Genomic DNA, 25391 nt, shown 5'->3' on the forward strand with positions numbered 1-25391 from the left:
GGCCCCACCTTACAACTTAATGGTCTTTAAAGATCTACTGCTAATGTCTTGGTGCCAGATACCACAGCACACTTCCAAATGTCTAGTGGACTCCAGCCCCTGACAGATCAGTTATTTTGTTTTGGTGGCACATGAAAGGATCACACACACACACGCACAAATAAAATGGGAACGTCACAGTTACAAAAGATGAACCATTAAACAATGATAAGGTGGAATTAGGAGAACGTGGCATGGTTTGGGGATGTTCTCTGCAGCAGGAGTTGGGCCTTTTCTACAGGTACATGGCAGGGTGAAGGCAAATATTTATCAGAACCTCCTTCAGCAACATGCAGTTCCTTTCCTGTGAGCATCTTCCAACCAGCCTTCAATTTCAGGCAAGACAATACCTCCTGTCATACTGCAAAACAGATAAAGCAGTTTCTTGAAGCTAAGAACATTAAAAATGATGAAATTTCCAGTCTAGAGTCCTGATCTAAATGAAATGAATATCTCTGAAAAATCTTTGGGAACAAAGTTACCGAACTGTGGAAAAGACTGGGATTAGAGTGGATGAAGATCACACCAGAGTAGCATAAGGAACCTTTGACGTTTAGCCGCAGATGTGCTGAAGCTACTGAAGCCTTTCAAAGCAAGTGCCTCTACGCTTCCTACTGTAACCCTCAAAGACTTTTGTTGTCATCTTTCCATAATGTTCTCTAGTTTTGATCAGTGTGTCTCCATAAAATAAAGGTTTGTGTTGAAGTGCTTTTGATCTTCCACTGTACATGACATGGTCGTGAATGTTCCAGCACAGTTGTTTCTTTCCATTGGTCAGTAATTGTTTACCTACCACGTGCATCTCTATTGTAAACGTAGACGTTATTGATCATTTGGTCGTTTTAAAGATGCCCTGACACACGTATTTCATTACTTTTGTGGTAATGTCTGAAGTTTACCATGGACTCTGTAATATTTATTTGTGGAACAAGTGCCTTGATTACCTTGTTTCAAGCCATTCTAGTGTGGTATAGAAAGCCTGCAGGAAGACTCAGCTCGATTTGCGCCAGTTCTCATGAATATTCAAATGAGCTCTGCTGCTTGGCTCCGATTGGCTAACCGCTAGGATATGAGAGCAAGACTATTCATTCACACAGCGCAATAAGTAGCCTAGGCTAGAGGAAATTTGTTTACAATCACCTTGAATTGCGGCAGAATGGCTTCTTCACAAGCCCGTTGACGTTCAGCCATCCTTGCTGTTTAGTAAACTCACTGAGCTACACGAATTCTGTGGGCGAGGTCTCAAGTGGGAGAGCTCATGAATAGTAATGAGCTCAATCATTACTACGTCACACTGACCAGCTTTTCCAACTGTCCTGATTTCTCCCCTTATTTCTTTTAAGTGGCTAGAACTGACCGGGGAGGTAACAGTTCGTTTTCACATTCACGACACAACACAAACACATATGGACCTAACACATATCAAAAAAATACAAGTAAAAACGGTTTTGTGTGGAAGGGCACCTTTAATATCTACGTTTTAGCTCTTTACATAACGGCTACGGATGAGGAAGCACGTGTCAGAAGTTTAGCCAATCGGACAGCAGTCACGTGCGCTACGATATTTGAACGTTGTTGTGTAGCCAATAGCGTTGTGTTTGTGAGACAGTTTGAAACACGTCCACAAAGGAAGTATAGTTAGAGAGCTAAAAGTTGGCTAACTGGTTCGTTAGGACGGTAAAAAAAAGTATATTTAATGTTGTTTATATAGAAGACGGTTCTAATTCGTATTATGTTTCGAATACTGAATGGGGAACGTTAAATGGCTGGGTGGCTAGTTAGCTAACAGAAAGCGTTCCGAGTTGTTCGTGCTGTATGTAGCCGTTAGCTTCGTTATGTTTATGCGCCGAAAGACGAATATATTTTGCTGTATCGACTGATAAAGAGTTGCTGGTTTTGTTTAACTGTCCTCTGCACTATGGGGTTGGTGTTAGCTTAAAGGCTAAACACCCAAACTAGTCAAATAGCTGCTAGAAGCATTTATACTGAGGCGTGTCTTGAGTTCCTTGTTTGCTAAATAGCGTTCTTGGACATTTACCTTCGATACAAACGCTAAGTGGGTGAGTTGGGTGTAAATAAGAGGTATGAAGACCGCAGAGAGAAATGTGGTGCGTTTGGCAGTTGTGCAGCACCTTCGTAAAACCTACGGCATCAAGACGAAGAACTGGAACAAATGCAAAAGCAGCAAGAACCAACCAGGCAACGCGGTGAGGAAACAGTTTGAAACAGTTTGTCCAAAACATCAGCTCTATAACATGCTGTACTGTTTTAACTTAATGTTTGTTTCATCTCTAAAGCAGGTTTCTGGGGTTTGCAAAAGGTCATCACTCGCACTATATGGTTTTAATTTTTTTAAGCAAGTATAGAAATAGAGACTGTAGTGATCCGGTTTTGTGAGAACAGGTTTATTATGCTAGTGTAAACAGTATAGGAGACTAATTCGGGTTGCTTATGAACGCAAAACTCCTGCTTCATGTCTTAGATTACTTGTGAATAGTATACATTAGTACCACATGGTCTCTGTCCTTTTGCTTGTAAAGTTTTGTCGGCTTATACTTTGTGGTTGCAGCCTCATGAACATCGTGTAATTGTAATGTGGTTCTTTTTTAAGTGTGGAATAGACTAAAGAACCACTTGTTTTTAACCCAGTGCACAGTGTAATAAGCCATAGTCAGATGTTCTTACTTGCGAACTGTTTTACTGAAGTGTGAGTTTGTTCACGTTTGCTCAGAAATTTTATTCGTCACACAGCGATGCATTCGAGACCTGGCTGTAACGTGCACTTGGTGATCTGATAATAGAAACAGTGCTGAATACATTTTTGAAAGCAGTTTTTGTGTGTCTTGGAGGTGTGTTGTGATCCCATCACTCAAAAACACTTTCAATAGTGGCCACATCAGGCTACACTCACAGATAAAACATCGCACTGCAACAGAATGACCAGAGACCATTCTTTTTCAGTGAGAACCATGAGCAATGAGACACATGAATTCTGGCATCATGCAACAAAGTTGAGAAAAGTTGAACTTTATGTAACCATGGAGAGACTTCCAATAGGACTGAAGATGGTGCTTTTCCTTTATCTTGTATGATAGGATACATATATACACTGGTGAATATATATATATTGAATCTTCCTCCTAATATTTTGTTTTAGCATCAAGAAATGGTAAATGACCGAGATTTAGCTGAATCCGTGAATACTTCAAGCACCCTTCGTTCCGCATTACTGGTACACACACACAGGACTCTGTGGGGTTTTATGGTTTAAACAGCAAAGTGAATGAAGTAATAGAATTGGGTGGTTACGCAACTTTAAAACGTTGTTTTTCAAGTGAACACTGAAGGACCTTTTTGCATGTTTTCCCCTCTACACTAATTCACTTGGCAGACCTGCGATATCTGTTCAGTTAAACTGTAAACAGTGTTCTTGCCCCCAAGCTATGGAATGTCTCTCATTAACAGCCACCTTTTAACATTTTTTCAGGCTTGTAGTAATGAGAATCAGAAGTATTGGAGGTGCTTCATTAAAAATGTGTAACCTGATGAAAATAAATTAGAACTGCACGTCTAAGATTATTTTCACTAAACTGAGGGCATGCTAAATTGTTGATTTTTCCCCAGACGAAGGTCTTTGGTGTGGCTTTAGAAAGTCTACCACATTGTCATGTGCTAGACTACGGAGATATACCCTGGTAAGATGGTTTATTATCTCTTAAATGGTTGTGCTTTAAGTTTAATATTGTGTGTTTTCAGGCATGAAAATACACCCTAGAAATTTTTACCCCAGAAAAGCATTTTGCATTTTATTTCTTAAAATCAGTGTCTGGGTGAGACTTGGATTGCTGTTTGTAGTAAGAGTATCACATGCAAAAATAGTAGCGTTTCATCCAGCGCTCTAACATCTGCCTCCTCCTTTAGCTTCCTTGTGGATGCCTGTACATGCCTTCTGGGGCATTTGGAAACAGAGGGCCTGTTTAGAAAATCAGGTTCTATTGTTCGAGGGAAGGCGCTGAGGGTGAGTGACCTGTCTTGACTTCTTGGACTTTCGGTTGAGAATTCCTGACTGGGAGATTGTGTTAAACAGTGACTACATTGTTCTGACTCTGTAGGTGAAGTTGGATCAGGCAGAAGAGTGCCTGTCCACTGCGCTGCCCTTAGACGTAGCCGGACTCCTGAAGCAGTTCTTGAGGGAGCTGCCTGAGCCTCTTTTAGCCACAGACCTACAGAGCAGTTTTCTAAAAGCCCAGGAGCTGCCCACTTCAGGCGAGAGGACATCAGCAACCATCCTGCTATCTTGTGTGTTGACTCATGAGAATTTAAACACACTGCGCTACTTCTGCAGCTTCCTGAAAAGGGTTTCTCAAAGGTGAGCTGAATACGTCTGCATGACTTCATCACTCATCGTTAGTCATTTGTGTTTTGTTAATCACTAATTTTTACCATCAATTTATATTGTAAAGATGTTATGATGGGACTTTATTCTGTTACAATAAAGGTGTGTAGTGTTTAAGTTTTTGCTGTTTGAAATGTTCGCTGTTTAAAAATCCCATGATCCACTGCAAATGCCAGGGAGCATTGATGCTCATTATGCTGCCTTACTGGGAATGAAGTCGTAACTGTTCGTTTAGTTTTTCAATTCTGATGACTTGCCTTTCTTAAATTTCATACATTTCCAGTATTTAGCAGATGTCCTTATCCAGAGCGACTTACATTTTTATCGCATTTCATACTACTGAGCAATTGAGGGTTAATGGCCTTGCTCTGGCGGACCTGGGAATCAAACTCACAACCTTCCGATTGGTAGTCCAACATCTTAAGCACTAGACTACCACATAAACACTTAAGTGTTTAATGGTTTAAACGCTTCTGCTTGAAGTACCATGAGTGTTTAGTGAGCCATGGTTCTAAAAACTGCCCCAACTCATGTACATGATATACTGATTCACCAGCTAGGGAGCTATGCAAGATGTACACAGGGCTCATGTATGTTGTTGCATGAAATTGGGGCAGTAGTTATTTTATAGATTGGCCCAATTGATGCTTATCTAGGAAAGATTTTAAAAACCATTATATCCCTGATTATTATCACATAATTCCATACGAAGGTTGAAACACCTTTTATTTGCAGTTTATTTTTTTTTTATGTTTAAATTCAATGAAACAAAAATGTACAATGACAATTCCATTTAACAATTTACATGACTGTGGTATGTTTAGAGAATCAAGACTCCAATCAGACTCCTCTTTGTTTCAGATCTGCTGAAAACAAGATGGACAGTAGCAATCTTTCTGTCATTTTCGCCCCGAACCTCTTTCACTGTGCGGATGGAACAGATAAAGTAAACACCAGCACAGAGAAGAGACTAAAGCTTCAAGCTGCTGTTGTGCAGTGCCTCATTGATAACGCTCAGGATCTAGGTATTTAATTCAATACTGCTGATTAAAATGAAGGTGTCAGTCACTCTTTAGCAGAAAGAATGTACCATTTTAATTTCTTCAGTATTAAATCGATAGTTCAGTATTGTATATTAAGTTTGCTTGTGTTCTGAAGGAGTCGCTGCTCTTTTCAGGTGTCGTACCCGAGTTCCTCATGGCCAGAGTTCCAGCCATGCTAGGTTGTGAACCCGGAGTGGTTTCCCCTTCTGAGGCTACCGAGGAGGGAAACACACCCTCGGGTGTGAAGAGGTGCAGGCGCAGTTTAGGAGGTAAGAGCGTGACGTTTAAATGGTCAGTCGGCTTACTTCCACTAACCCCTCTGTTTGAATAGAAGCTACTGGTTATGAGTTTGAAAAGTGACCTACAATGAAACGGAGGCCTTTCTAAACAAAGTGTTTTAATACCTAGGCCTTCACAGATGAGTGGTTTTGTCTTGCTTTCCAGATATGGTAAATGGAGCTCTGACTAGGTTAAAAAGTAATAGAACTCCGTCAAACACACCTCAGCCTGATGGAATAGGTGGGTATGCTTAGGGAAGGCTTGGCTGCATGTCTGTTGAAAGCATGAAAATTCTGATACTCTATTAGCTAAGCTGCAATAGATGTGTTCAGGGCAAATGTTTCTCAAACTAGTACTTAGAGTCCCTACTGCACCAAGGATTTAACAAATTTAGCAAAGCATGTTTTGTAATGAACAGAATTTATCATGGTTCAACAAATGTATAAACAAGCACAGCTTCTGTAGCAGATCCTCTGCTGTGACCTGTCCAATCTCTTGCATTTGTATAAAGAATTACACAAATAGTTTGTTAATCTTTCCTGCTTCAAGTCCAAATCTGATCTCATCTGATCAGAGTGGTGATGTGAAACAGCAGGACAGAACAAAAGAGCTGTTTCTAATTTTATCCTTTATTTGTAGCCATGGCCTTAGGGTTCAGCATGAAAGTATTACAATTAAGTATTAAGCATTACTGCTCTCCTAGGGAATTTCCTAGAAAAGAATTTTATGAAATGGATGTCAGATAAAGTTGTACTAGACTAATTATGTTCTTTCCCAGTTTTTAATACACAGAAATGAGCAGCGTTGCGTCATTCAGCTCCCTTTGGAGTGGTTGTGCTGCTTGTGGCTCTGAGGAATAGGCTGAGAAACAATGATATGGATGTCGTAAAATGTTTCTTATAATCTGCTTGCTGATGCTCTTTAATGCAAAACAGAATAAAAAAAATGTTTGGAAATTTAGTTTGGAAGCTTTTCGGTCTTTGTTCGTGGTGCAAACATGCTTTCCCAGCTACAGAAAATAAAAGGCTAGTTCTTGGGTTGCTTGCTTGGTCTTGTTTATGAGGTCTTAATGATTGGCATGAGTACCATCTTTTATTTAATGAAGAATATCAATTACCAATAATATCCTTCAAATGCTTGTTGAGATGATTTTGTTTAGTTTGAATGTGCCTTGCTTATTCTTTTGACTTTTCTTTTGCTGTATGATTTTCCAAATATTTGAAATCCTTTTCTTTAAGTTTTGTGTTCAGTTTATCCAGTGCGTTTCTAACACTCACTATGTTTTGCGTTTCTCAATTACAATTCCATTACACATGCTGCTAGTATAGTGGGAGACAAAGTAAGAGTAATAAAAAAAAAACATCTCATACAGTATATGTGCATCAGGGCGTGTGAGCGGAGCCGTTTTTACACCTCACTAAATATTCTGCTCTGTGCCCAAGCAAGCCCAAGCAAACCTTCCTCAAACAAACTTCCCTCAATTCCCACTCCATCATGAATGTTCTCTGTAGTATACTTTTTCCTGTTTAACACATGAAATAATGCCTCAATTACATTAGTAGAGTTAATAATCGGGATTTGCTGTTTTGAGAGAGGTCAAAATAAGCATCACAAACTGCATTCTAATTTGTGTGTGTGTTGCTGAGTGGTTTGAACAAACAGCAGGATCTTAAGGTGCTCTCCAGTCCCGAGGTTTATCAGCACGCTGCTCCGCTCCACTCACAAGCTCTCGTGGCTTGTATTAATGGTTGATGAATAGTCAATCATCTGTGTACAGTTTTATTTCTAAACCAAAATAACCTTGAGATTGCTTAGACCAGTCGTTTTCTTTTCTGACGTGCACCGCCATAGTAGTGTTGTGTGTCTGAGAAGAGACAAACATGTGCCATGGGTGAAGTGTTTGAGAAATGCTGACCTGCATAGTAGCTGCTTAGGCAAACCTGCTTCTACTCATGTTCTCATTTAAGCTACCTTTTAAAATTAAATACTAAATTATCTTATCTGACTTCAATCTTAATTTTCTAGTCATTTCCACTGGTACCCCTGTTGTTGGAACCCCTAAGCGCAAACTGCCTCTAGAGTCAGGACACGGTTATGGATTCTCCAACAAGAAGCGCAAGTCTATCAAGAACCTCGGCCTAGAGCTTCTGCCAAATTCCTTTTTTGGAGGAATCTCCACACCTGGATCAGGTACACATTATTTAACCGAGCTTCTTTTAATGACTCCTTACAGACCTTGAAGTATGAAGTAGGACTGACGGCACACTGAAAGTTTCCATAATAGTTCTTGTGCAGTGGTTAGTAATGGACTTTTCTCAGAAATCAGAACTCTAGTATTAGTGTCATCATATTGAAATTGTATTATCCTCAGTCTATCTTTTCATTGTTGTATTAAAAGTAGACCCAATGTTTAACATGAACATATTACATATACATTGTTGGTTCTGTCAGTCCACAGTGCCTCAGGAACCCTGGATTCATGTAACTCGCCCTCATTTGGTAAAATTAGCCGCCTGACTGCCAGCTCAGCAAGAAGAAAGAGCAAAAGACTGAACCACAGAAACATTAACAGGTAGGTTATATCACTATCGTCTGAATGAAAACGGAAATAAATGTACAGTTCTGGTTACAGAGAAGTCCGTTCAAGTCAGCAAGTTTCATAAGTTTTGGTTATTTTGTACTTTTCGTGTAGGATTAGAGTCCCTTTGGGACATTATTCCCTTTTGGGGAGTATTCCTTTGAGTAAAGGAGCTCATCGTTCATGTTAGTGCTCATTTTTTGGGTTTTATTTTTTTTCCTGAAAAGAAAATCACAGATAAACTGATCTATACTGACATCCTTGGACAGCTCTATGGTCTTGGCTATGGAGGAGAGTTTGGAATCTGATTGATCAATTGCTTCTGTGTACAAGTGTCTCTTATAGCAGTAATGAGCTGAGATTAGGAGCACTCCCTTTAAGAGAGGAACCTGTATAAAAGACACCTGGGAGCCAGAAATCTTGGGGATTAATAGAGGAACAAATAATTATTTCATCATTAAAATTCAAATCTAGTTATAACTTTTTTGAAATGCGTTTTGCTGGATTATATTTTATTATTCAGTCTCTCACTGAATAACAACTCTCTTTTGCACAGTTCCCTTTGACAAAAAACTGTTGTAGAAAGCACTTTATTTACATTTACATTATTTACTGTCCAGTGTCACCCAAATGAGGATGAGGTTCCCTTCAGATTCTGGTTCCTCTCAAGGTTTCTAATGTACTGAAGGATCTGTTTTCTAAATCAGGACATCCCACTCTCCCCATACTTTGCTGACTTGGAGATGATTTGGGATCAGTATTAAAGGAAAATGGCGGTTCTTACAGTGATAACCATTGCCAAGAAAAGCACACTAACACAACTGGAATTCAAAGAACATGAATATCACAGATTGAGGTGGAGAGTTTATCCGTGGTTGTGTATTTGATTTAATTTCTCCCCCAATCATACATGAAATAAAACTAAGAAGAAAAAAAACATAAAGCTACCAAATTCTAACCCAAATTTGGATACCACTAAGTACATTAAAGGGAATATACTTCAGTAGCGTATATTATACTCTCCACAGACCTTCTCAAACATAGCTAAATCAAACGCATGCAACTTTTACAGAAACCAAAATACACTTTAATTAACTCCCATTTGGACGGACAGTCCACTCCACCCGCTGTCCTGATATCATGTCCGTGTCACAGCCACTGTCTTGTCTGTTGTTTTGTTTCTTCTACTGTCCCAGACTTACCCTTAAATACGTGCAACACATCTACAAAATGTAATCAATAAATTAAATTTTAATGGTTACCCCACAGAGGGGTGGTGGTGGCAGTGAAAAGAAAACAGCTTTCTATGATTGCCATCTACAACGTTAGCCATTAACGTTTGGTTGTTTTAAATGGCATTGCATTCGTAAATGTCAGGTTTTAAGAACATTTGCATGTTAGCAGCTTATTCTCATAATTTTATAGTAAAGTGGTTTGTCTGCTGGATGGTTTATAGTACCAAGAATTGCCTAGAAGTTGTAAAGATAATGTTATTCATAAAATATTTTATAACCATCATTAATTTGGAAAATGACTACTACAATGTACCATACACAGTGTTATATAGATAATACAATACACTGAGTGTTCCCTGAGCAGTATGTTGAGGCACACTAAGAATTGAACGTTAATTGCTCCCCCTTGTGGATATATTTTGTAGCTCACATTGTCAAACTTAATCAAGCTGAAGGTGCATATTTATAAATACAAAAAAAAACCAAATCTGACAAATTTGAACTCTGATCTAAGTCGTTTGCACACTGTTGGTCACTTGAACTGTTTGCCGTTTACTAACTAACTTACTTACTTTTCAGAGTCGAATCAGGAAAGTCGGGCTGCTTTTCTCCAAGAACGGCCAAAAAAGAGAGCACGAGAAAGTCCTTGCGTCTCCGCTTCAGCCTCGGGAAAACCAACAGAGATTGTGTAAGTCCATCATCTCTGTCTGCCTCCTCAAGAAACTGCACAATTCAACTTTAATCAACCTCCTCAATCTCCTTGTTCGTCATTGTTACATAGATTTGCATGTTTTTTTTAATGTGCATGTAGAATGTTGCATGTTAGAATGCAGATCATTTACTAGCAATTAATAGATTAGATTTGAAGGCTGTAATACAATCATTAGTATTATACAGTTTAGGATGTTTGTGACCCTTGTGTCTGTCACTTTCTTTGATTTTACATTTGCCATTCAGTTACTGTTAACATTTATTTTCCTTTTTGGCAATAAGTGGAGGGTCTAAACTGTTTATGAGCCAGAATCAGTCAGTGGTAGAGAAAACAGTTGGATAATAATCAGTCATTGGATTCAGTATTTGGAAATCTGCAATCCTGAATTTACTTCCAACACTATTATCATCCAGCTTTACGTATAAATGTGTACTTTTCACAGTCGACAATACAGTTTAGTCTGTTTTATAAGTGAACAAACTTTATCCTCTGTTGTGACGTGTGGAAACATGGAAACACAACAAATTGAGCAGTAGCACCTGTTTAAATGACAGGAGTAAAAATAATGCACAGCACTTAACATTCACACGAAAATTATTACTGGAAGTGGAATTAAGACACGTTGGGAAGGACGGATTTTTTATTTTTTTAATCGTCAGGTGTTTTAATTTGTATTATTAACGTCTGGACTTGGTAAAAAATGAACAAGTGTTTTTTGTTTATTTTAACGGTATGTGATGTGTTTGTCACTTGTATCTACATGTTTTCTGTGTGACGGTGCCCAACTTTGCACATTTATATTATATTAAGAGAAGAGACGATGTTTTTAGTGCTGTCTAATCTATAAATGTAACGGCTTAAAATAAAATGTATATTAAGAATAAAAGACACTAATGTTTAACCTTTTAGCTGCTTAATACAAAGCTTTTTAAATGAAAGCTTTACTGACACATGGCCTGGTTTGGGTTTCTCTTTATTCCTGATGCATTATACTGAAATGTCTATATGCACCAAAAATAAAATCTATATATTAATACTTGCACTCATTGGCCACTTGATCATTAATTGATTTTTATTTATTTTTTATTTTTTTATTTTTTTTATTTCTGATGTCTTAGTTTTTTGTCACATACTTCACAGCGCTTGAAAGAGCAGACACATTAGCCTTCTATATATCGAGGATTTAAAAAGAAAGTGCCTTTATTATTTCAACAGAGTGTCATTTCAAATTCTCTACCGGTGCCAAAGGGGTCAGAGGTCATTGGCTGGCGCCTAGCGACACAAGAGAGCGTCACCAGTTTTCACTTCAAAGATGCTGCATTTAGTCCGGCTGTACTGACAAACAGTACTTCACAAGGTCAGTCTTTATGTACGTTTTTACTATATTTTACTACACTCTGTAAGCTCTTGTCTGTTTGTCCTACTTGTAGAGTTCCTGTAATAGCTGAAGCGACAGAGGACACGCCAAATTTCTTAGGGACCTCTTGGCTTATTAGTAACCTGCTTCAACCCTCCAAATCTGAGCATGTGGCAGACACCTTTTACATTAGCAATTTCTTGCCATTTGAACTCATGCAAACCAGGCTGCGTGAAGCTAAAACTGCCCCAACCCCCACAATTTGGTTGAAGACGGGTATAAGTAATAAAGATGCAGACATTTAGTGCCAATTTTATGAACTATAGTTACATCATGTCCTCAAGTTCTATTTAAATTACTGACCTTGTTCATCAAAGTCGTGTAGAAATGAACGTTGACCTAATAGCATACATCATGAACCTGTCCCTGATTCATAAAAACCTTGTGCAGCATCAGAACGACAGCTGATACAAGTGTGAACCTATAAATGCAGAGCATTTAACAGATTACAGTTAACCCAGATCTAAGGAAAGAAGTAAACAGAGCGGAAAGCTTGTTGGTTTGCTTAACAAAAGTCTATTCTGTTTCCTTTCCTTAAAATGGTGAGTAACAAAGGAGGTCAAATAGAAATAACCATTTAACAGTTTTAATGGAGAAATGGGTGGTACAGGAAATCAGATCCTAATATTTTACTGAAATTAATGCTGAATGTAGACAGCTATGTGCGTTTGCCAGTTTTGTGTGAGTGTGCATGGTTGATATATGGTAGAAAGTTTAATCCATGTTAGCCTGCTAGTTATGGCTAGATTTGTTTGTTTCCAAACTTGATTTGAAATCTAGCCCAGTTAACTAAAGTAATGGTTAATTAAAAGCTTTATAAGTTTAGAGCCACTTTTCCATTCTGAATTAATTAACAAAACACTAAGAAGCAGACCGTCAAAACAAATAAAGTTAAAGTTGCATCGAGCATGTTCAATATGAATTTATATAACACAAACTTTGAGGATGCCCTGCATCACTTTCACCTAACAGATGTTTACATATAATCCACAAGACAAAATAACACCTGAGATTGGGAACACTTGATTCTTCCTACTGTGTGTTCTGACCTGGATGAGTCTGAGTTTGTCCTGAGTAGTTAAACTGCAGAGAAATCCTGCACATTTTTAGCTTTTCCTGCATATTTTGCATATTTGACTTCCTTCCGAAAAAGGCTATATGGTGTAGAGATTGAACTTTTCACACCAGGGACAGCTGAGGGATTAGTTCACTATTACAAAAGGTGCAACACATTCTCTGATGATCAAGAAGGCAACACAATACATTAAGAACAAGACAATCTGTGTAAGTATTTCTTTTATGCCAGGCATCAATAGTTATTTCTTTTCTTATGAGGCTTCTGTAGAGGCTTCAAAAGTGGTCTCTTATTTGGTTCTTAATGTGGTGTGTTGTCTTGAGAATCACTGATGTTTTTGTGAAACTTTCTTATCTGTATGTTGGTTGTCTGGTTTGAACAGATATACATTATACATACTGTTGCCAAATCTGTTTCACAGGAACCAAATACATCAGTAAATCCGAAGACAACCTGCTGACCCCTCGGGAGGCGAAAGAGCCCGGGACTTCCTGGAGTAGGGAGACTCTAAATGAAGTCACAGAACACTCTTTCTCTGACACACCAATGAAAGCATACCTCAGCTACCGCTCAGAGCCAACTATCGTCATCAGCAAACCAGCTGTAGTCAACACCATTTCGAGTCTCTGCTGTGCTACTAGCCCCGAGAGCTCAGCTAGCTCTGGGTCTTTTCAAGAGGAAGGCTCTCAGGCAGCTCCTAAAGTTCTGCAGGTCACATCTGACAGTAAGAGTCCTACTAATGACAGAGAGGAACCCATAGACAAAATAGAGGAACCTTCATGTGCAAAAGAGATCCCTTCTTCTTCATATTCCTCTCTAATTTTACAAAATGCAAGTGAACTAAAGAAAAATGTTAAAACACCACAAAAAGATTTGAAGGACGATGATCATAATACTTTTGGACAAACCGAGTTTGTTCCCTTGTCTCCTCTGCATATAGACAGTACTTTGTTTGAAGCTGCAGAGAGTTCGGATTTGGTCAAAGATACCGACAAGGCCTCTGTGAGTGCTGACAATGAGAACAGTTTAGATCTATTTAGAGACTGCTCAGCACCTTCTGCAAACTGTAGCCAACTGATTGATGCCCTAGACATCCAAAGCCCTGTGGCCTTCAGGCTCAACAGCTCAATCACAGTTCAGTCTACACCGTATTCAGGAAAAGAGCAAACGGAGGAACTCGATACCCTACAGTCTGTGAAGAAGTCCCTGAAAGAGCAACTGTTGTTGGAAATGCCTTGGAAGTCTTCAAATCAGCATGGAGCCACACTTGGTCCCAAGGAACCATGTCCAGTGAGAGTTGCTGACCATGTCCAGCGTTTCAACATGCTGACCATCAATTCGCCCAAAGTCAAAGCCCGAGCACCTTTGAAGTTCCAGCGAACGCCTGTACAGCAGTCAGTCCTGAGGTTCAACTCTCTGAACCAGAGGAAAGGAGCCAGGTCTGGGTGGTGTGCTACAAGTCAAAGTTCCACCATGACTAAAGCATGTAGTTTAGAAAGTGGCCAGTTCAGTAGAGCTCATCAGCATCCTCAACACAGTGAGATCTTCAGCTCTCCTCCTGACGATGCTGAAGTTTCTACAAATCCAAATCTACCAGCGTCACCACAAAAGCCTGCAAGCAGTAGGCATAGTGCTTTGGGAGATTTAACCAATACAGTAGCACCCAAGGCCACTGTATTATCATCAGTTCCTAAGTGTGCCATATCTGAAGCAGCCAAGGCTGTCCTGAAACAAGAAGCTAGGAACCGAGCATATAGAGGTTCACCCAAAAAACCCCTTGCAAACGGCATGCTTCTATCCTCTATGAAGCCTATAGACCTATGAAATGCCCATTTCAGCTTATAGCTTTGCAATTTCTTCATTTTGTTTTCAGGGCTATTTAATTACTTTACTTTGCTTTTGAGCTTTTTTGGTTTAGCTTTGTTACTATATATTCTGTCCAGCTATAATACGAGTTAATTTATGAGCCAGAAAAATGTGAAAATTCAAGTGAACACCTACTATATGGCTTTTTTTTTTTTTTTTTTTGTACAGTGCAGCAGAAAGACCATTTCTTTTGCATTATAATACTTTCACTCTGCTATTTGGGGTTATCTCGACCCAATGTTGAACATCATTCTGGACTTTTATTAATATTAATTTAACAGAGGCTAGATCGAGAGAGTGTGATGTAATGTCAAAGGGCTTTAAGGGACACATTGTTAAAAAAAAAAATCAATACAAGTTTATCTCCTGTTGCTAAAGCAAGTGAAATATTGAATATAATGATTGAAAGTGTAAAGCGAAAGGATTTACCTTGGATTTGCTGTCTGTTCTTTACGTAAGTGTGCATGTCTGTTTGACCTGGATGCAAGGATTTTAGATGGCAGTCTTGTTTGCGTTTTAATTTATTTCCTTTTTCTATTCCAAAGGTAATGTTTAAAGTCTTAAGCAGTGATGAGTGGTGGGGAAAAAAAGGTTTGTCAATAGTGTGAAGGTTTTGTATGTATGGAACAGTATTACAGTTTCCTTTTATAACAAATTTCAAAAATATCAAAACTGTTGTTAATCTGTATTGTATAATGCTTATGTCATGGAACTTTTTCTGAGCATAAAATTATAATTACAAACCCATGCTGGATTTCATCGAAGTTCCTTTGCTTACCACAGTATGGCGCTCTACGATTTAGAAGTTCCTCTACTGGGACATCTTAGAAAAATGCCAGTCTGTGCTTAATTAAAACCAAAGTATGCTTATTTTACATAAAGGGCTCATGCTAAATGTCACAAAGGGGATTAGAGAATAACATTAAGACCAAAGCACAATGTTCTCTGAAAGACTTAAGACAAAAAAAAAAAGATTCATTCTTTTAGTCCTTAATCCTAAATACACAATGTTGCTTCTTCAATGTTTTTATAGCTTGGTGAAGAACTAATCTTAAGTATACTAAAGTATGAGACGTGCTTTACAGACGACTGAGGGTTGATTCGTCAGCTATTCTAATTAGTTCTATACCACCGTGATGTTGAATTCACTATAACTGCAGCTAGCTGTAATTCAGATCGCAGGTTTCTATTCATTTGCTCTTACTTATATGTAGTTCCTGTAGTAACAAACATAAACCTATGGAAAAAATGATTGGAATTAAATGTCATTAATTAACAAAAGAATAATGTATAATCATTGATATGGAAAAGCTTTTGGTGAGAAGATGTTTATTCAGTTTTTTGTAGAAGGCATTAGCCTTTGTTGCAGTCATCTTTCTGCCACAGGAGAGTTTTTGGGTCAGGGGACCTTTGTGTGTGTGTGTTTTTTTTTTTTTTTTTTTTTTTTAAAATGTATTTATTTATTTTACTTCCTTCTCTCTTTTCTTTATATTAACTTCAAAAGCCTGGTGGGAGAAACTCTAGGTAACTGGAATGATCCTGTCTCCGGGATGTTCCACAGCATTAAATGTAGTAGTTAAACATGAATAAATTAAAAGCATTAGTAAATTAAAGATGTTAATTGTTGGCAGATTGTTGTGGTATACAGTGGAATAATCACTGCCGTGTGCTCTCTCTCTCTCTCTCTCTCTCTCTCATTTTCTGCCGCTTATCCGAACTACTTCGGGTCACGGGGAGCCTGTGCCTATCTCAGGCGTCATCGGGCATCAAGGATACAGGATACACCCTGGACGGAGTGCCAACCCATCACAGGGCACACACACACTCTCATTCACTCACACAATCACACACTACGGACAATTTTCCAGAGATGCCAATCAACCTACCATGCATGTCTTTGGACCGTTGGAGGAAACCGGAGTACCCGGAGGAAACCCCCGAGGAACGGGGAGAACATGCAAACTCCACAAACACAAGGTGGAGGCGGGAATCGAACCCCCAACCCTGGAGGTGTGAGGCGAACGTGCTAACCACTAAGCCACCGTGCACCCACTGCCGTGTGCTGTTTTATGAAAGTCTGCAAAATCACCAGCCTGCAACAACAATTCTGTTCCATTTGCTTTTGTGTGTCTTTAGAATTTTTCTACTTCATGCAACAACTTCTAATTTACAAAGCGTCATGGCAATGCACTAATTATTACAATTTCTCTATGGGGTCATTTGGGTGGTTTTGAAGCATTTATTAGCTGCTTCTGTCTGGAAAAAAAATTGCCAACACTAACCATACATTCACCAAGTACTTTGTTAGGGACACTTCATATCCATGTGGTTATTATATCGGCCGATCGTGCAGATAGGGGACAAGAGCTTCAGTTCAACAGCAGAAAAATTGGAAATAAAAGTGAGTTCTCACACAACAGTCTCTAGAGTTTACACAAAATGGTGAAAAAAAAACACACACACACACAAAGCATCCCCCAAATCAGACCTTGAGGTGATGGATTCACTCCTGTCAGAATCTGTAGCAACCATGTGCACAGACACCCCAAAGTAGACAGCTGAAGACTGGAAAAAGACATTGGTTATATATATATATATTTTTTTTCTTCCTAATCTTTAGTCTGCATTGTTCTGCTGCAACACGATTGGCTAGTTAATAACACGAATGAGTAGGTGTATAGGTGTTCCTAATGAAGTGATCGGTTTGTGTATATCCAAAAAAAGAGCGAATAACATCATACATCATCCAGTAAGTTCGTATTTATCTGTGGCGCAATTCGTGAAGTTTGATCTCGTCTCATTTTCTTTTTAGAGCACATTAAAAAGACAGCTGGTTTCTGTCAAAGTGCTGCTTAATGAAATCAGTTTCCAGAAATGAAAAAAAAACAACAAAACGAGTAGATTTAGAAATGTGAATGAATGAAGAGCAGCAATTGCGTGATTTTTACGCACATACATGGAGGGTCAGGGGGAGAAGCTGGCTGAGGGTCCGAGTCTGGGGGCTGATTGACACTGGCCATGTTGGCCACATAGCTGTAGATCTGCAGGGTGATTTAAAACCACATCCGCCTGGGTGTAATGGAGCGTACTCAGGCCTGCCTTCAGCCCGTGCCTTATTAAAGGCATGTACATGTTGTAGCGCTCCGGATGGTTTCATTCCCATTAGAGGGGATTTGTACGCAGTTTGCGTCCGACGTGCCTGATAAATCTACAGCACGGAAACTTGGTGAAAAATAAAAAGACGGGTTGGATTTCTTCTAGATTTCATTTAATGATGTTCTATGTAATGTGTTTAATGTGAATGTTAATGGGAAGATAAGTTTGCCTTTATGACCCACAGGGTCACCAAATCCCGTTTAAAGCCAATTCTAATCTCTATCATTACTGGTTTAGTGCGTAATGAATGTATCATCTGTCTCAAAATCACTAAGTGTTTAAGCCGACATTGCTTATCTTAACTCACAAGGGGGGTGGAAACAGAAGACAAATGAAGCCATGCTCTGCAGGACAAGACTGATTAATAGTTAACATTAGATTTATTCTGCATTGTGCACTCTCAGATATAAAGAGAATCTTTTTCGTCCTGGGGTGGGACAATTAAGGCCACGTGTTTTTATCTTTTTGTGTGTATCTTTTACCTTTAGCTAGACTTTAGTTAGCTTGAGAGGCACATAAGAGGTCCTTAAGGTTCACCATATGTACATTTCCAGGATACAAATACAGAGATGTACTTCTGATGGCACCCTGCCGGTTACCCCTGAGTGGTTAAGATGTTGGGCTACTGATCAAAACATTACCAAGCTGCCAAGGGTGGGCACATGAGTAAGACTTTTAACCCTCAGCTTCTAAAGGTGTAAAATAATGGGATAAAGTTAAGTCTCTCTGGATAACGGTGTCCGTCGTATGCACCAGAAAAGTACTTTATGTCTGCGAGTGACATCTGCCATCAGGTTCTTTCTTTCTTTCTTTCTTTCTTTCTATCCATCCATCCATCCATCCATCCATCCATCCATCCACTCATCAGGGAATATATTAGGCTATACCTTTCACTGCACCAGTAATGAAACTGGATTTAGTCAGTTGTCCCTGTTACATTTGCTCCCTTTGGGACTTTGTGCTTCCTCAAACTTGCTGGATGGAGTTGGGTTTCTGTGAGATCAATGTCATCAATGTCTCCAGCCACAGACACACTCCTCTCCTCCTCTCCTCCTATCCTCTGCCTGCCTCAAGTGGCTTCGGGGAAGTGATAAAGGGGGTTAGTGTTAGATGGGGGCGGAAAGTTTGGCTTTTGCTCGCGTCGCGTCGCGTCTGGCCAATAATGTGCAGAGCGCAGCAGTGAACATCAGTTAAAAAGGAGACAGTCGGGCGCTGCTACGATTCCTATTAAACCCCCCGACAGTGTGTGTGTGCCTGAGTGTGTGTGGCATCGGTATGAGCTCTGTACACTCTCTCCGGCACATCTGATCATCTCTAATCCACATTCGGTACTGGATTTTCTCCAGAAAAAGGATTGATCACATCCACTGGACCACACCGTTTATCTCCTGACAAAACTGCACTGCTTAAGTCTCGGAGCTCTGACAGGTGAGCTTTTGCGCGCGCGCGCACACACACACACACACACACACACACACACACACACACACACACACACTAATCTATATCTAGTTTTTACCTTTTACGCAGTAATGTGAATGTAATGAACCTTTAAACATGATCCATATAAGATGTATAATGTTCTTAAGGACCAATCTTGTACCTTTCATTAAAGTTTTTAAGGTTTACCAGTTTAAATACATGCATACATTTTAAAATGATATACCTTATATACCTTGGCCTCTTTTTGCTATTTCGATCTTAAATCTAAACACATTTTTAAACAAGATTGAAACTTTTTTCCCCTTAAGAGCGCGCGTGCGTCACGAAGCAGGCCACTGTTAAATAAACCCTAAAACTCTGCAACTGGATCTCGGTACTTAAGAAGTACTAAAAATGCAACAATAAAAGAAAAATTTAAGTCCAGCCTGTTTCCGTGCAACTGAAGCAATGATACATTATACACTTTCATGGTCTCTCCAACTATAGTATTTTTTCTTTTGTCATCACTGCACAAAAGAAGGCTCCAGTACAAACTAGCCCAATTTACAAGTAGTTTGGTTATTTGCATTTTTATTTATTTTTTTTTGCACTAAAGTTTTAAAATGTAAAGTTAACTATGGGCTTAATGGGGACCAGGACTCCATACTCGATTTCCCAAACGATGGATGAACCCATGGCTTCCCAAACTTGTTTTTATAACCAGGAACCCCTTCTGATCCATTTGACGCACAACCCCATCACACTGTGTTCATATGTATCACAATTATAAGCTTAAATATTTCACATTATTAGTCACAGATCTTAGAAATCAGGTTATTTATTACTGTAGGTTTGTACAATATTTTAGGTGCACATGGAAATCGCCTTATTACTTGTTTCCTTTGTAATGTTGTGACCAGTTTCCACATATAAAATGATATAAACCTGCCTTCTTGTTTTTAGCTTGCAGTTAAATACAAAAAGACCTACATTTTTGGAAAAAGCTTTGGAAATGATGCATCCAGTTCATTCATCATTTTAAAATTATAAGTGGTTGCTAGGAATTCTCATCAACAGCAGGAGAACTGGATTTTAATCATTAGACATTCAGAAAAAAAGAGCACTGTAAAGTGCAAAGGTTTGGGATTTGTTTATATAAATCTTTTATTTGGAAATATATGCATCTATATATATAAAGTATATTTAAAACCCTTGAGAACTATGGACCAGGAATCTCCTAAGAACATGATATTTCTTGTATGACAGGAAGAACATGTTTAAATGTAGAGGATCATTGTTAAAATCCCTTCCAGAAAGCTTCTATCATAAAACATATAACTTGCTTTTTGTTTTTGTCTTTTTGCAGAATGAGCAGATTGGTGCAGTTCACGTGTGCTGTGCTTTTGCTGTTGGTTCTTGTATCCTGTGCAGCGGAAACCAGAGCCACTCAGGGCGCTATTCCTAATCCGGGCAAAAGCAAACCAAACGAGTCTGAGCGACGACAGAGCGGCTCTTCTTCGTCGTCGTCATCATCCTCATCGTCAGGCAGAGGTAGAGGCTCGTCTTCCTCTGCAGAAGAGGTGCTGGAATCCAGTCAGGAAGCGCTGCATGTGACCGAGCGCCGTTACCTGAAGCGCGACTGGTGCAAGACACAGCCGCTGAAACAGACCCTGCATGAGGAAGGCTGCGTGAGCATCACCATCCTCAATCGCTTCTGCTACGGCCAATGCAACTCCTTCTACATCCCGCGCCATGTGCGCAGAGAGGAGGGAGCCTTCCAGTCGTGCTCGTTCTGCAAGCCGAGGCGCTTCACCACCATGACCTACACGCTGTCCTGCCCTGACCTGCAGCCGCCCACCCGCAAGAAGCGCGTCCAGCGCGTCAAGCAGTGCCGCTGCATCTCCATCGACCTGGACTGAAGTGTCTGTTGGTGGAACTTTAATCTTGAGCTGTTAAGTTCTGAGGACTTATTTGAATGAAAAGAACAAATGAAAAGCACATTTTAAGACTGCTTGCGCTGATATGGCGCAACCAGACGAACTCCAGCCAAGTGCACCGTCATGGACACAACACCTATTTCAAGGCATCATTTATCACATAGTTTCTCCACCGACAGTAAAAATCTCAGCCTCATCCAAGCATTAAACATATACACGTGTTATTTTCCTCACTTTTTAAAAGGAGCAAATGTGCACAAAACAAGACGACTCGAATCCACTGGCAAACACACAGCACCCTTTTGCATCATTTTGGAAACATTTTGGGACTTTAGAGCCTATTTATGTAATAATAGCTATTAATAGGTAATCATGTAACAGCCTGTTTATTTCTTTTAGTGCTGGAAGGTGTTTTTTCCACCATGTGGAAATTAGTGGTGATCTAACATGACAGGTACAGAAGACTTATTTTATTTTTTATTTTATTTAATATGATAGAAGGACACTTGTATAATAGCAGGTGTATTATATTGTCTGTTGGTTGTGAATTTTGCGTTGTGGACATTTTTATGTTCCAATTATTCTAATAAGACCTGCGTGAGAATGACATCATAAAACTTAAACACTCACTATATGATTTATTTAAAAGCAAGTCTTGCAAAAAAAAAGAAAAAAAGGTTACCGGAATTGTTTATAATGCAAGTATTGCTGTCCATTCTGTTTACAAGTCTTTCTACATGATTGTTTAATGGGATTGCTGCTTTATCTTGACTGTAGGCCTATTGAGTTAATGTATTAATAAAAAGTGAAATAAATCTACTTGAGTCCCTTTCTGGACAGTGAATCATTACATATCCAGCCGGGAAAACTGATGCCATTTGTATATATTTATGCATCTTATATTAATCTGAAACGCAATCACGGTCTCGCAGTCATGTTTGTTTTCATGGATAGATAAAAAAAAAAAAACACACAGAACATATTGTCTTGAACCAGAAGCACTTATTGTCACTTACTTAGAGGCTGTAATGTACTTTTATAAATATGTTGAAATTGTGTTTTAGGGCCTTAAGTGTACTTATAGGGAATGAACTTTAAAAAAAAAAAAAAAAAAGAGCCTCTAATCCCTGTGGAAGAAATATGCCTTTATGCCATATATAAGAGAATATAAAGTGAGTAACATTTCCCATTTCACCTTATTCAGAATTGGTTCCTGCCTAAAATAATATACAACAAATACAAAAAAATATGGAGTGCCACAAATATGTTTCAGATTTAATGCATAACTTTGGTGTGAAGTGAGAGGAAACATTTGGTGCATGTGAGCTAATGTTGGTCATGTCCTGATTTTCCCCACGGTCGCCAAGTTCAGTTTTTGTGCATATGAACAGACTGTTGAAAGAACAACTTAACACCAACCACAAGTGGGAATGAGTGAGGTTTATGGGAAGAAAAAGACAGACAGGACAAAAACAGCAAAGAAAAGAAGGCCAAGATTAATGACATTGAGACAATGTTGATACTCACACCACATATTTGGAATGAATAAACAGAAACTGTAAGCTTTTGTCCAGTTGACACGGTCACTTGTCCAAGACACTTAATCTGTTCTTACAGATGGGAAAAATATGAAATCATGAGCAATTTGGTAATAATAAGGAATTTACTTGCGGCACAAAAAACATCACTCATTAGAAGTTATATATATATATTTATATATATATATATATATATATATATATATATATATATATATATATATATATATATATATATATTTATATATGTATTCATATCCATCTTCAGGTACAGGCTTACTAATTTGTTCACTTTTCAACACACCATTTAAAGGATATTAGCTTCAGCAAAATGTTAGGAAAATAAATATATTATATTGTACATGGACACGATGGCTCTCATGAGCCATAACTGTTGTTCAGCAAGGAGCTTGCATAGAAACTACAAGTGAGGTGCAGGAGACGTAGTAAAGGAGGTAAATCGTATCTAGTAAAAAGGAAGTGGCACAAGGGCTGCTGCTGCAAGCAGGAAAGTGCATGTGACTGTCGTATACAGTACCTACACCTACGGAGACCGAGTAGGTACGTAGAGTTTAAACCACCTTACTCATGGGACGAGACCAAAACTGTTTAAAAAAAAAACTCTGACTGATGAAGGAGTTTTATCTCTCCTCTAACTCTGAGTTTTATTGGTAACTTGAGGTGTGTAAGTGAGGTCTTTACTGACTGACGAGTTCTGGAAGTCTGCCATTCTGTCTGCACTAATGTATATATTCTATAGAAAATAAATATATAGAGAAAGCCTTATGACCTAGAAGTTTATAAAAACCCTTTATAGGCAAAGTGTCTCTCTCTCTCTCTCTCTCTCTCTCTCTCTCTCTCTCTTTTCCTGCCTGTCTCTCTCTTTTCACGTTAAATTCATCAAGCCTTACAAGATGGCTGTTAAAAGGTTTTTAATAAATGTCCTGGTTTTTGAATGAATGCAGACGTCTCACTTCACTATCTTTTCTTTTTCTTTCTTTTTTCTTTTTTATCCATTGAGATTTAATTTGTCAAAGTTTTAAATGAAGCTGAGATTCTGAAATTCAGAAAGGTTTGCAATCATTTGTACGGTGGAACCTTTTCTGACCAGGAGCACCTTTACAAGGAGATGTCTCTACCCTTCACGTGGAGATAGAGATGGCTCATTTCCTGATAAGTCCCTCAACTCTTGATTGAACTTGAATGTCCACAAAAAGAGGGAAACACAGATTTCCAGATTTCTGGTGAGCACTACGTTACTATACATTATGGCAGAATAGACCAACATACTCCTGTGCAAAACTGTCCCTCTTAACATTGGATGAAATAATGCTTTATCAGTCTGTACTTTCTTTTTTTTTCTTCAGCTGGAGGGAACGTTTGTCTCTTTCTGCCTCAGCCTCTCCTTCTGTAATGAGATAGATTTTACAAAATGGTAGTATAATACACAGACGGTGTGATAACTGTATATGTGTGTATTATAGACATACAATTTATACGTGTGTATTTCTTACCAGACTGTTGGCGTTGACCTTTTTCGTCTCCACTTTCTTCTCGGCCGTGATCTTTTTTACATTCAGCTGAGCTTCCTTTATTCTAAAAAACATTTTGAAATAATACTTTAAAAACTATATGTATAATAGAATCTGTACATTTATGTAGTCCAAAATCGCTGTGTGTCTGCTGTTAAGATTTAACATGTTAATGTCAAAATACTGAAAATAAGTGTAGGGAATAAAGAGAGGAGCCATGTGAATAATTCAGGTTACGATATCTGTCAAAACTAATATAATGGTTTTCAGATTTAGTTTCATGCAACATATTAGTTTGTAATACAAGTATTAAATTAAATGTCACATTAAAAGACAACTCTGCAATTTGAGACCTTTATATGTTGAAGTTCATTCATTCATTCATTCATCTTCTACCGCTTATCCGAACTACCTCGGGTCACGGGGAGCCTGTACCTATCTCAGGCGTCATCGGGCATCAAGGCAGGATACACCCTGGACGGAGTGCCAACCCATCGCAGGGCACACACACACCCTCATTTACTCACGCAATCACACACTAGGGACAATTTTCCAGAGATGCCAATCAACCTACCATGCATGTCTTTGGACCGGGGGAGGAAACCGGAGTACCCGGAGGAAACCCCCGAAGCACGGGGAGAACATGCAAACTCCACACACACAAGGCGGAGGCGGGAATCGAACCCCCAACCCTGGAGGTGTGAGGCGAACGTGCTAACCACTAAGCCACCGTGCCCCCCCTTTATGTTGAAGTTATAAAATGGTATTTTAAATGCCTCTGTGTGGCATTTAAATCTATGTGAGATCAAAAGAAATCTATGTGAGACGTTTTACACCAAGATAATGCTTGAAAGATCTGCTCTGATCTATTAAAGATCAAAATCTTATAAATAAATATCAAATAATCACTAAATTATCTGGCTTTTTTTTAATTAAAAGCTTTGCTTGAATAGTTAATTAAATTGTTTGTTATTTACACTTCATCCGTATATAAATCTATACTAATCTTCTAACATTTATAGTATTTGTCAGGTCAGATGTCGTTATCCAGAGAGACTTAAAGTTTATACAACTAAGCAAATGATGGATAAGGGCCTTGCTCAGGGGCCCAGCAGTGGCAGCCTTGTGGACCTGGGATTCGAACTCACAACCTTCCGATCAGTAGT

At 38.9% G+C, this 25391-nt stretch overlaps 3 protein-coding genes across 4 annotated transcripts in view; 2 read left to right on the forward strand and 1 right to left on the reverse strand.

Moving 5' to 3' along the window:
- Positions 1-1645: 1645 nt before the first annotated feature.
- Positions 1646-15385, forward strand: arhgap11a (Rho GTPase activating protein 11A). 2 transcript variants are annotated; one of them, XM_060880242.1, is made up of 12 exons: positions 1646-2246; positions 3664-3734; positions 3961-4057; positions 4152-4408; positions 5297-5460; positions 5613-5747; positions 5923-5997; positions 7783-7947; positions 8209-8329; positions 10150-10258; positions 11498-11639; positions 13196-15385. In XM_060880242.1, the coding sequence occupies exons 1-12, from the start codon at positions 2124-2126 to the stop codon at positions 14596-14598; spliced, it is 2862 nt and encodes a 953-aa protein (XP_060736225.1). In that variant the 5' UTR covers positions 1646-2123; the 3' UTR covers positions 14599-15385. The 2 variants fall into 2 exon arrangements, with proteins under 2 accessions (XP_060736225.1, XP_060736226.1); XM_060880243.1 differs by lacking the exon at positions 5923-5997.
- Positions 15386-18969: 3584 nt separating this feature from the next.
- grem1b (gremlin 1b) lies at positions 18970-21970 on the forward strand. The gene is made up of 2 exons (XM_060879047.1): positions 18970-19224; positions 20585-21970. Exon 2 carries the CDS (start codon positions 20586-20588, stop codon positions 21135-21137), a length of 552 nt encoding a protein of 183 aa, XP_060735030.1. The 5' UTR covers positions 18970-19224; position 20585; the 3' UTR covers positions 21138-21970.
- A 956-nt stretch (positions 21971-22926) lies between these two features.
- LOC132852815 (formin-like) overlaps positions 22927-25391 on the reverse strand; it is a 69875-nt gene continuing 67410 nt past the window's right edge. Inside the window, exons 16-17 of the mRNA XM_060880262.1 lie at positions 24208-24289; positions 22927-24101 (exon numbers count right to left, since the gene is read on the reverse strand). Of these exons, the coding sequence (XP_060736245.1) occupies positions 24057-24101; positions 24208-24289 (127 nt within the window). The 3' untranslated portion in view covers positions 22927-24056. The remainder of the gene's footprint in view (positions 24102-24207; positions 24290-25391) is intronic.

This window comes from Tachysurus vachellii, chromosome 10 (genome assembly GCF_030014155.1).
Source record: "Tachysurus vachellii isolate PV-2020 chromosome 10, HZAU_Pvac_v1, whole genome shotgun sequence".
Classification (NCBI taxonomy): Eukaryota; Metazoa; Chordata; class Actinopteri; order Siluriformes; family Bagridae; genus Tachysurus; species Tachysurus vachellii.